Below are 11,328 nucleotides of genomic sequence, written 5' to 3'. Positions count from 1 at the left end.
TTAAAAATAATTTTTATGAAAATTATTAAATTTTTGTTTTCAAAAAAATTTTGTCAATTATTTTTTTAAAATTCATTTTTTTCAATTTTAATTTAAAAAAATTTAAATCAATTTTTACTACACAAATATCAATGTAAAAAAGTCAAAACAACAAAAATATTCATTAAAAATCAAAAATTAATAAAAAAATTGGCATTTTGTATGAAAAAAAGTATTTCAAAATTTTTTATTTTTTTGCTCCCCCATTTTTATTTCAAAAGTTTTGGACGAAACTATTGAGTTTCATTTGGAGCGGCCTAATTTTATTTTAAAAAAATTTGCTCACTAGATATATTACTTTGAATTAAAAAAAATAAATATTTTTGAATTTTTTGTTTGTAATTTTTTAACGTTTTTAGACGTTTAACGTTGATTGTTAACATTTATCTAATTTTGGTTAATATTTTTTTTTTAAATTTGAACAAAAAAGTGGAGAAAAATCAAGCAAAATTTCCAAAAACAAAAATTAAAAAAAAAATTTTTGCACACGTGACCTTAAAAAAATTTCTTCTACATTCATAAATATATACATTTTCAATAAAAATATCCAAAAAAATGTCAAAAATATTTAAATTTTTAATTTAATTTTTATTTTTCCCCCAAAAAAATTAATATATTTCTAAAAATATTAATTATGAGTTCGTACGGCACCGTATGTATTAGTCAAAATCCAGTTTAAAAGTAGACAAAAATTATTTTTTTTTATTACATAAAGATTAGTTACGAAAATTAATTAATACATTTATGAAGAGAATCAAATGAGTTTATCTAATAGTATCCATACTCATGGACACAATATCCCCATACGCATTCACAACCAGATTCTTCCGATGATAATTCTGAATTCATGTTCTTATATACTTCATCCGGATAATATTCATCAACGGAATCATCATTTTCTATTTCCGAAATTGTAGAAAAAGAGTATCCATTGTATGACAAACAACGTTTCTTTTTGGATATCGATTCAATCGCTGAGTTTCTCTAAAAAAGACAAAAATTTAAGTATTTTCGGATTTTTTTTTAAATTTTTTTATAAATCTTACGCGTTTTATAGAAACATCCCTATGAAGCTCCCCATGTTCTTTCAAGTAAACATCTTTTTCGTGATAGTCAGTACGTGTAAAGATTACGCGATCCCCTTTCTTAAACCATTTCAAACTTGAGATGTTTTTAAACAAGGAACATTGTTCTACGAACTTAAAATCTAAGAGCCGATGATGATCGACAGACAAATACTTTAGGAAACGGCAAGTGTCTTTTATCAAATTCCAGGTTTTTGGATAGCAAATATCTCCATGTGGCAAAAATAAAGTAGTTAAGTGAGGCCATCCGCGAATAATTTCTTTAATCTCTTTATCATCGAGGCTGTCTGGTATAGAAAAAGATGAAATTTGGGGACATTGACGAATAAGATGACGAATTCCAGTGATTTGAATGATATTCTAAAAGTGAAATATTAAAAATATCTCTAAAATCTATCAATAAAAAAAACGTACCTCATTGTAACTTTCACTAAGACGTAATGTTTTGAGATGTGGCAAGTAGGCGAATTTCAGAAAACATTTATTTGAAAGTCCCGAAAGTTTCTTCATTGAGGTATCGTACACCAGTAAATGCTGCAAATTCTTCAATTTTTCAATGGAATTCGGAGAATGCTCGGCCGAGTCGAAAATGTGTCGCGGAATCACTCCATGTAACTCGAGATACTCTAATTTTGGCATATTTGCATAAATAAGACGATATTGGGCGTCTGTCAAATTAGCTTTCAAATCGAGTTCGGTCAATCCAGTAAAAGATGATAAAATATTCGTTATGCAAGTGTCGCAAATTGAAAAGGAATCAATATGCAATTTCAATTCCTTGACATGAGAAAAGTCTGGAAATGCTTTCTCGTGATCTGTAAAGCAATTGACTTCTTCCTCGAATTCGATTTCAAGTAACTTCAAATTTGAGAAATGATGTAATTGAACAAACGAAATGGAAGAAATTTCTTCAAAAACCAGTCCTGTGATGTGATTTAGATCAAAAACTGTGTCTTCGAGTATGTTGAAATTGTTTTTGATATAATACAGATGTTCTTCAAGATCATTTAAATTGGTCTTAACCGCATCTGTAACGTTGACGGGAAAATCTTCATTATCGAAAGGATACACTTGTGTGAAAATCAATTTTTTCAAGTTGACTAGACCGTTTTTGTGTATGAGGAACTCCTCGTGCTCCTTTAAATCCTCAAAAAAAGCACTGCTGTTTATGTGGATCTCCTTCAAAGAAGGGGGATAATAGTTCAAGTCATCAATGTCTAAATTTTCCAAAACTAATTTTTCTAAATTAGGAAAATTATTCAAGATGTTTTTGCGAAAAAATGTGTCTTGCGTGTCTGATCCTTTTTCTATCATCAGTGGCAGAAAAAATGTGTTCTGCAATTCTATCTCGGTGATTTCTCTTCCAAGTCGCATGAAGAAATTTTTAGCAAACGGAAGTGTCTTGAAATTCACTTTTTCCAATGTGAGATGATCAAAAGTTCGAATTGTGCGTCTTTCGGGTGCAAACAACTTTCCGATTCCACAATTGGCAGCCAAATAATCTTCTGAAATCGTCAACTTGAAGAATTTTCTGAACTCTGGACGCAAAGTCAGGTGAAAGAACGTCAAACAAACTTCGGAACAGCGACGAATGCTCCACGAATCCAAATACTCGAAAATTTCCAGCAACATCTAAAACAAAAATATCGGACTTCAACATGGCGAACAATGTAAAATTTTTAAAATTCATTTTTTTACCTCAACCGGGAGACTTTCGATAGGCGAGTAGCTCTCACGTCTTTTTCGTGATCGTGTGTTCATATTTGATGCCATTTTGTTGCAATTCTTGTGATTTTCAACACGAAAATCAGGAAAAACTAACAGACGAAACGATACGCGTCGAGATTTTTTCGTTGTTTTGATTTCATTCCGATCGCCGGCAAATTCCGATTTATCATTTTCAATCTCCTCATCAATCAGTCCGAAACAGTTGCTTGGCTTTGTTGTTTTTTTCGTAAATTTATGTGAAAATACCCAAGAAATCAAGACAAATTTGTGTTAGTTATGGAGACCAGATCCAAGGCAAGCCGCCAACATCGATCGTTGATCGAGAAACTTCCAGTTGAGGTAAAAAATTGAAGTTTAAACAATTTTCACATTTCGCCATGTTGAAATCCGATAATTTTTGTTTCAGATGTTGGTGGAAATTTTCGAGTATTTGGATTCGTGGAGCATTCGTCGCTGTTCAGAAGTTTGTTTGACGTTCTTTCACCTGACTTTGCGTCCAGAGTTCAGAAAATTCTTCAAGTTGACGATTTCAGAAGATTATTTGGCTTCCAATTGTGGAATTGGAATGACATTTGCTCCCGGTAATCGCTCGAAACGAACTTTTGATCATCTTACATTGGAAAGAGTTAGTTTCAAGACACTTCCATTTGCCAAAAACTTTTTCATGCGACTTGGAAGTGAAATTACCGTGTTAGAATTGAAAGAAGACTTTTTTTATCCGCGCATGGTAGAAAAAGGATCAGAAACTCAAGACAGAAACTTCCGAGAAAATATCTTGAAAAATTTTCCAAATTTAAAAAAATTAAATTTGGACTGTGAGGAGAATATTCCTATACTGAAATATTTTCCAGCCTCACTAAAAGAGATATTTGTGAACGGTCATACATTTTTTGAGGACTTGAAGGAATTCAAGGATTCACTACACGAAAACGGGGCGGTCAATGTAAAAAGTTTGATATTTTCCAAATTACATTTGGACGAAGATAGCGAATTTTCGCAAGGTTTGAAAGTTTCCGATGCAGTAATGAACATTCACAATGATCTATCACATTCAGAGAATTTTCTGGGTTTTGAAAATAATTGGAACATACTCGAAGAAAAAAGCTTGGATCTGAATGACATTACGGGAATAGTTTGTGATGCATTTCTTTCAATCTCGTTCGAACCCCTGCTTCGGCTGCAAAACTTAAAATCCATTGAACTCACAGTGTTTCACAGCAGAGAATGTTTTATCAATCATCAGCAAGCATTTCCGGATTTTTCTCATGTAAAGAGTTTAAAATTGCATTTTTATAAAACATCGGATTGTGATACTTGTACAAGGAATATTTTATCGTCATTCACTGGTTTGACCAAACTCGACCTGAACGTTAATTTAATGGATGACAAAATCCGTCTAATTTTTGCTAATATGCCAGATTTGGAACATTTGGAATTGCATGGAAGAATTCCTCGACACATTTTCGACTCTTCCCAATATGCTCAGTATTCGATTGAACAATTGAAGAAATTACAGCACTTGTTGATTTATGACAAAATTTCACATGAGTCTTCAGGTCTAACAAATAAATGTCTTTTACGGTTTTCTTACTTGCCAAATCTCAAAACTTTATGTTTAAATTGCAGATATGTAAGTACATTTAATTTTAAATTTTTGAAATATTTATTCATTTATATTTTTAGAAGAATTTTAAAACTGATGGAATTCGTAATTTAATCCAACAATGTCCAAACGTTTCCAACTTTTGTTCTACAAATAACACAATTTCGGATAAAATGGTTCAAGAAATGTTGCAGGGCTGGCACCAACTGACAACACTACTGTTACCAAACAAAGTATTTGAAAAGGAAACATGGGAAATTGCGAAGACCAAAAGCCGTTTCTTGAGTTATGTAGCTGTATCCGATGACAGAGATTTGTCTTTTTCAGAAAAAATGTCTTTATTTGAAAGCATGTCTTGTTTGATTGCCATCAAAATTGGAGCTGAGGTTTTTACACGAGCCGAATATTGCAATCAGGACGTCTACTTGGATGAGTACCCTCAGATAAAAATGCAATTAAAAAGGGTGAGCTATAGTAGCGATCATAAGTTTTTTTGCAATAGACTTTTTTTATGCAAAACCCTCAATTTTGGGCTTCAGTAAAAAATATTAGTTACCTACTTTCGATAAATTTATTTAAAAATTTGTTGAAAAAAAAATTTTTCTGTCAAAATTTTTTGAAAAAAAAAATTAATAATTTTATAAAAAATATTTTTAGAGAACGAAATTTATGGTATAATATGATTTCAAAACAAAAATTAGAATAAATTGAAAATTTTTCAAAAATTTTTTGGAAATTTTCTTGAAAAATTATGAAAATACACCAAAAACGGTCATTTTTGGTTAAATTTTTAACTTTTTTTTTTTATTTTGCCCCATTGGATTTTCGACTTTTAAAATGGGGCATCGGACTTTATTTTTGATTTTCATTTGGAGCGGCCTTACTTTTGATAAATTTAGTTGCATATACTTAATTGTTGGACTACTTTAGGACAACATTTTTCGTTCTTACGAAAAATTTTATCTTCATGTGTTTCATAAATATAAAGGTTTAGGTATTTGATACAAATTTCGATTTTTATATCAAAATCGCCATTTTTGATCCTTTTTTTTTCAAAAAACTAATTACCTTTTAAAAAATATAATACACTTAATACAGACCAAAAATTGAAGGTTTTGCATTAAAAAAAGGCTCTTGCAAAAAACTTCTGATCGCTATTGTAAATATCTGAATATTATTTAATTAAAATAATCAAAAAATTTTATTTCATTAGAAACATCAAGGAACTAAATCTAAATCAAACAAGCGACCATGTACTCACGAACTTTATTGCCTTCCATTAGTGGCGAAATTTGAAGATATGGACGATGATTAAGAAAAGTTTGAAGAATAAGAAGCAGAAGATTCAACGGATGAAGAAGCAACGGATAATTTTTATTTTAGTTCTTTTTTTTTTAATGTACTTACCTAACTTTCGTGCCAATATATCATTAATTTATGTAAAAAACACTTTTTTTCATAATTTCTCAATTTTTATTATTTTATTCATTGATCCTGTTGTTATTAATATTTAATTCTAAATTTTATTTTTCTCACAAATTCTTGTTCAGACTTCAAAAAAATTAGCTTCATGTCTTTACAGCAATTTGCGATAAATAGAACACAAAGAAATAAATTACATATTTTTAAGTTTATTATTATTTATATTTGTTTGCCTTCAACTTTGATTGTTCATAAATAATTATCGCTGTTTTCACTTTTTTTTCTTCTTTATTTTTATTTTTTTTATTATTATATTAAACAATTACACGAATAATATTTTTGTTTATAATTTATGACTTATTTTTATATTTATTATTAATAGTAATGACTTTTTGTTACTTTTTGTTTAATTAATAATTATATTTATATATAATATATTCATATTTTCTTGCAAACCTTGTTTATTTTAATTAATTTTTATTATTATATTTTAAGAATGTATGTTGGAACACAATAAAAAATAATAATAATTATATAAAAAGTAGAAAAATACTAAAATATTCAACAGAATTGGTGGAAGAATATAAAATACATCTTTAAAAAATAGTTCAATATCAATCATAATGAGTTCAAGTTTTAATTTTTAAATATATTATTTATTGAGGGCGTGTGTATTTATAAAAGTGCAAAGATTCTAATGTATATAAATATATACTTTTATATAGTATAGTTTTTTTTAAGTTGATTCGAATAATAATTAATTATTACAATCATATAATAATGTATGTTTATTATTACTTTTAATATAATAATTAATGTTTTTTTTTCAATATGATTTATGAAAGAAATTTTTTTAATGATTATTCATATTTTTTTTTATTAAACAAGGTAACCTTTTATTTATGTATTGTTATTTTTTTTATGTTTTTTAGATGGGTTCAGAGAGAAAAGTTTAATTTTTTTTATTTAATTTTTATTTATTTTATATGTATGTTGTAGAAAAGCAGGTCAAGTAGTAAGCTCTTATCATTGCCATTTTGCATAAGTTTTATTTCGATTTTCTTAATTCATTCATGTTTTAGCTGCAAAAGTTCAGTAAATTTGTTCTAGGAAAATTTTTCTACAAAATTTCTTTAAAAAAAACTGCAATTTTTGCACTTCACTTCATCATATATGTTGGAAGAATATAAAATTTTAAAAGTCAAAAGTGAGAGTATAAAAGAGCTGTCTGTTATTGATTGTTTTAAGCTTAAATTGGGACTATTTTTGTTCGTTTAATAAAGTGTTTGAGTGAAATAAATGCCAACAGGAGGAAATTTCTTTGATTTTCACCCCGAAAAAAGGTGAAGTACTTACTTACCCAAATTCGTGCCGGCAACTTTCTGCTGCGGCGTGAGATTTTCTTGGACAATTTGACAAGAGACTGGCTCAGGCAGTTGAATTCCGGCAGTATTCGAGTACATTTCATTCGGATCCTCGACAATCTTCAGTGGTTCATTTAGTGCCATGTCTTGATTGTTGTTCGACTTGAAACCCTTGTTATTCGTGTCGGCGGCATTTGCTTGGAAGTTTGCGCGCATCTTCGAGACGAGGCCCGTTGTTGGCGCACGAACCGGAGGCGGGGGTTTGACTTTGACGGGCGGGGCAGGAGCTGCAGCATTTGATGCCGTTTCTGGTTTCTTATTGGGCGCCGGAGCGCTATTCGTGGCTGTTTCATTGTCGTAAATGCCTTGCTGGTTGGAGTAAATTTGCTGCGGGGCTGCTGCTGCTGCCTCGTTATTTGGCGCGGGAGCAACGTAGGAATGTGTGAGAGATGCTGGCGGCGACGAGTGTTGCAATTGTTGTTGCTGCTGTCGCGCAATTGTTGCATTCTGGTAGCAGTCGTTCGGCGAATTTTGATACTGATTTTCGCTGTCGGGCAACACCTGAGTTTGGTACGTCATTGACTGCGTCACCGTGTGCAAATGGGTGACTTGGGGCGCAACTGTGGACGGAATTGCGTTGCTGGCGCCAGATGGTTGCAAATTTTGCTGGAAATGCTGTACGGTAGGTGAGGGAGGTTGTTGCGGCTGGAGATGCGCTGGCAGCACAAGATCCGGATAACGAACGCGAATCGAGTCCACGACGTCGAGGAGATTTTTTGCATCCATCGCTAAGACGTGGGCACAAGCTAGCATGCTCCTGTTAAAAAAAAGTGTTAGAAATCCTGTTTGACTCAAAAAAATTTTTTTTTTAAACTTACTTTCTATAGTCAGCATCCAAGGTAGTGTCACAATATTGTTGTGCCAAACGCATAGCGGAAACCAATTCAAACATATCTTTCGATAAAACTTTGTGAGCCATCTCCACTTCCCTAAAAATTATTTTAAAATATTATTTTGAATGAAAATTTAATCAAATTTCGACTCACTTGTGAACTTGCGCAGGGAAACAATTCGAAATCTGATCAACAGATCCAAGTAAGTTGCGTAATTCCATTCCAACGTTTCTGACCAGCTCCAAATACTCAAGAGCTTTTGCCTTTTCCACACCTTGACTTAGTGCCATGATCGATTTTACAACAGCTGTCGTGCATGCATACACGTTGTCGTTTGAGCGATCAAGAGGCATTGTCTTGGTAACTTCAGGTTTCTGAAAAAATAAAAAAATAAAAAAAATTAAAATTTTTTTGAAACTCTTTTAAAAATTCGAAAATTTAAATAAATGAAATTAATTAATTAGTTGAAAATTAAAAATAAAATAAAAAAAAATAAAATAAAAAAAAATAATTACTTTAAAAGTAAAATTAAAAAAAAATAAAATATAATAAAATATAAATTTTCTTCTTTTTTGGTGTAATTTAAAAAAAAAATTTTTTCAAATTTTTTAATTTTTTTTCTTTGATTTTTAATGTGAAATTCTGACATCTATTTTAAAACAGTAAATCTCAGTTAAGAAGTTAAAAAAAAACAAAAAATATTATTTAACGTTCAAAAATAGGTAGTTAAAATTTTGTCATTTTTTATGAAAAAAATATTTCAAAACTTTTTTTTTATTCTCATTTTATTTTTGATTTTCATTTGAAACGGCCTAAATGGAAAAAAAAACTTCAAAAGATAAAAATCATTTAAAAAAATTTCTTACTTTCTGTCCATCAGACGTCGACGGTGTGGTACTCCGTTCCATAGATCTCGTAATCGACTTTGACAACGTGCCCGAGTTAGATCCTGGCGTCATAGGCCTCAAATCATTTCCGCCGATACCCATCATCGCAAAGTGATCCGTTAAGCTTCCCGGGCCCGAGCTTTGGGCGCCGTGGTAACTTCCCGACAAAGGACCCGAAACATCGTTATCCATATTGCTGTTGTTCGTGACTAGACTGAGACGTTTGTTGAAGTTCATTTCTTCTTGTTGCAACCACTGCGAGTCCATTTTGCTCTCTTCTTGTTGCTTACGTATTTTGGCTTCGATCAGCGATTGAGTGTCTTGCATGGAATTCTAAAAAAAGGAAAGTTTTGATTAAAAATTTGTAATTTTTTTCAATTTTAAGCTAAAATCATGCAAAAATAAAGTTCTTTTCAGAAACTGGCTACTGATGAAAATTATAAAAAAAAATCATGCTGCGAAAAAAAAAACAAATTAACATCAAACACCTGCAAAAATTAACTAAAAACACCTTCTGAGGCCTGTTTCGAAGGCCGTGCAAAGTTTCTATCTAAAAATTGAATAAGCAAAATTGGAATTTTCTTCCAAAAAACTATAAAAAACGCTAAATAAAATTAATTTTTAACGCAACAAAAGAAATTCAACAAACGCAACGCCAACAATTTCACACCTGTTGTTGTGCAAATCCATGGGGATCGTTATAGGAATTGGGCGACATGAGTCCCATCATTCCCATGCGTTGCGGAGTGCCTTGTGGCTGTCCCCACAAACGTTGTTGCTGTTGCTGCTGCTGATGACTGTACATTGGTGGCATCGAGTGCGGCGGTTCTTGATGCATTTGCTGCGATTGTGGCGAAAGCGGGCCTTGTTGCGGTTGATTCAGTTGATTTAACGCACTTGGCGGCAACAATCCCTTCTCAACGCTCTTTTTCAGAGCGATTGCGGCACACGATTTGACATTTACGCCGCCAAAATCGTAAATTTCCTCTTGGAATGGTTCTTCCTTTTTCTGCGGCGGACGATATGCCGGTTGATAGGGGATATTTCGTTCGAGACTCGAACTGCGATTGACATTGAAATAGGCTCCTTGGGGGTTTCGTTCCAAACTTCCGCCTCTAAAGCCGCGATTCATCATCTCGATGACCATGGCTTGCGATTGATTTCGTTCCAAACTGCCTCCGCCAGGTTGGGCGGGCCCCGGATAGACGGGAGGATTGTATCCGGCGACGTTTGGCGGATGTTGTTTGCGTTCAAGACTGCCACTTTTGGGTCCATATGGTGCCGGGCCTCGTTCAAGACTTGCCGAACGAGCTGTCATTTGCGGCGTTTCCGGTCCAGCGTTCAATTGTCGCGTCAGAGAATTCGATCGGGACACTTTATTGCCGTAATCCGTGTTTTTTGTGCGTTCAAGTGAATTTAAACGTGCCGCATATGCTTGCACGATGTTCTGCGTTTGATTTCGCTCCAAGCTGCGGGATTTTTGACTCTGATCGCCGGGCGATTGAACCTGTACTTGACCCGGATACGGCGGCAAATACGAGGGATTCGGTTGCGTTCCATATCCCTGCTGGAAATATTGCTGTTGCGGTGCCGCAAATGTCGAAATGGGAATTTGTTGGTTCGCCATGTCATACTGACCCGTGCCACCGGCGCCATTTTGATTGCGTTGCAAACTCTTGTACATCGGATCCATGGAATGCGTTTGTTGCGTTTGGGCATTGATGATTTCGCAGGGATGCGGATACTCGGGCGGCGGAGGTCGTTCCTGCGGCGCACCTAAAATCGCGTCTTGCGGATTCTTGTAACGATCGAGCGTTTCGGTGCTCGTCGAACTAATGTCATTAATTTCGGAGAGGGTCGCGGTTGAGGCGAGACTTTGCATCGATGGCGTACCCGCCATCTCGCTTTGTCTCAATTCCTCAATTGTCGGATCGAGTTTGAGGAGTTCTTTCGTTTGGAGAGGGACCGTTTTCATGGGGAGATCTTCCGCGACTTTTTCGACCGGTATTGCTGTGGGGGCATTTGTAGCTTCGCCAGTTTGTGAATCAATATCTACAGCTATAGTGTTAAATACCGTGACGGGAGCGGTGTACATTGCTGCATTTATGCCACGTTTCTCGTTTTCGCGCATCAAGTGAGCCAGGACAGCGGGATTTTGAGCAATGATGTAGGTCTGCGGAGATGTGGGAGGCTTTCCGACGTCACCTTCGTTCAAGGGCATGAGAGTTCCATCTAAAATTCATAAAATTTGATATTAATTGCTTTTAGGTGACAAAATTTAATTATTTGACTTTTTGTTTTTTTTTT

At 33.5% G+C, this 11,328-nt stretch overlaps 3 protein-coding genes across 6 annotated transcripts in view; 1 reads left to right on the top strand and 2 right to left on the bottom strand.

The window, feature by feature from the left end:
• Nucleotides 1-714: 714 nt before the first annotated feature.
• On the bottom strand, nucleotides 715-2,971 carry LOC134831780 (uncharacterized). Its single transcript, XM_063845598.1, has 4 exons — nucleotides 2,823-2,971; nucleotides 1,539-2,756; nucleotides 1,086-1,484; nucleotides 715-1,023 (listed from the first exon to the last, which is right to left on the bottom strand). Exons 1-4 carry the CDS (start codon nucleotides 2,895-2,897, stop codon nucleotides 808-810), a joined length of 1,908 nt encoding a protein of 635 aa, XP_063701668.1. The 5' UTR covers nucleotides 2,898-2,971; the 3' UTR covers nucleotides 715-807.
• A 66-nt stretch (nucleotides 2,972-3,037) lies between these two features.
• On the top strand, nucleotides 3,038-5,889 carry LOC134831574 (uncharacterized). 2 transcript variants are annotated; one of them, XM_063845341.1, is made up of 4 exons: nucleotides 3,038-3,191; nucleotides 3,259-4,482; nucleotides 4,539-4,919; nucleotides 5,669-5,889. In XM_063845341.1, the coding sequence occupies exons 1-4, from the start codon at nucleotides 3,129-3,131 to the stop codon at nucleotides 5,768-5,770; spliced, it is 1,770 nt and encodes a 589-aa protein (XP_063701411.1). In that variant the 5' UTR covers nucleotides 3,038-3,128; the 3' UTR covers nucleotides 5,771-5,889. The 2 variants fall into 2 exon arrangements, with proteins under 2 accessions (XP_063701411.1, XP_063701403.1); XM_063845333.1 differs by having other exon boundaries at nucleotides 4,536-4,919.
• A 973-nt stretch (nucleotides 5,890-6,862) lies between these two features.
• The window catches only part of LOC134836712 (focal adhesion kinase 1), a 39,744-nt gene continuing 35,278 nt past the window's right edge, over nucleotides 6,863-11,328 (bottom strand). Inside the window, exons 10-15 of one of the 3 annotated variants that reach the window (XM_063851924.1) lie at nucleotides 11,096-11,253; nucleotides 9,001-9,354; nucleotides 8,288-8,508; nucleotides 8,120-8,230; nucleotides 7,234-8,058; nucleotides 6,863-6,959 (exon numbers count right to left, since the gene is read on the bottom strand). In XM_063851924.1, coding sequence (XP_063707994.1) covers nucleotides 6,956-6,959; nucleotides 7,234-8,058; nucleotides 8,120-8,230; nucleotides 8,288-8,508; nucleotides 9,001-9,354; nucleotides 11,096-11,253 — 1,673 coding nt within the window. In that variant the 3' untranslated portion in view covers nucleotides 6,863-6,955. The other 2 variants (XM_063851915.1, XM_063851906.1) reach the window with 2 other exon arrangements.

The sequence above is a fragment of the Culicoides brevitarsis genome, chromosome 1 (genome assembly GCF_036172545.1).
Source record: "Culicoides brevitarsis isolate CSIRO-B50_1 chromosome 1, AGI_CSIRO_Cbre_v1, whole genome shotgun sequence".
NCBI lineage: Eukaryota > Metazoa > Arthropoda > Insecta > Diptera > Ceratopogonidae > Culicoides > Culicoides brevitarsis.
The sequence above is the reverse complement of the archived record's forward strand: the minus strand, read 5'-3'. Positions and strand labels throughout refer to the sequence as shown.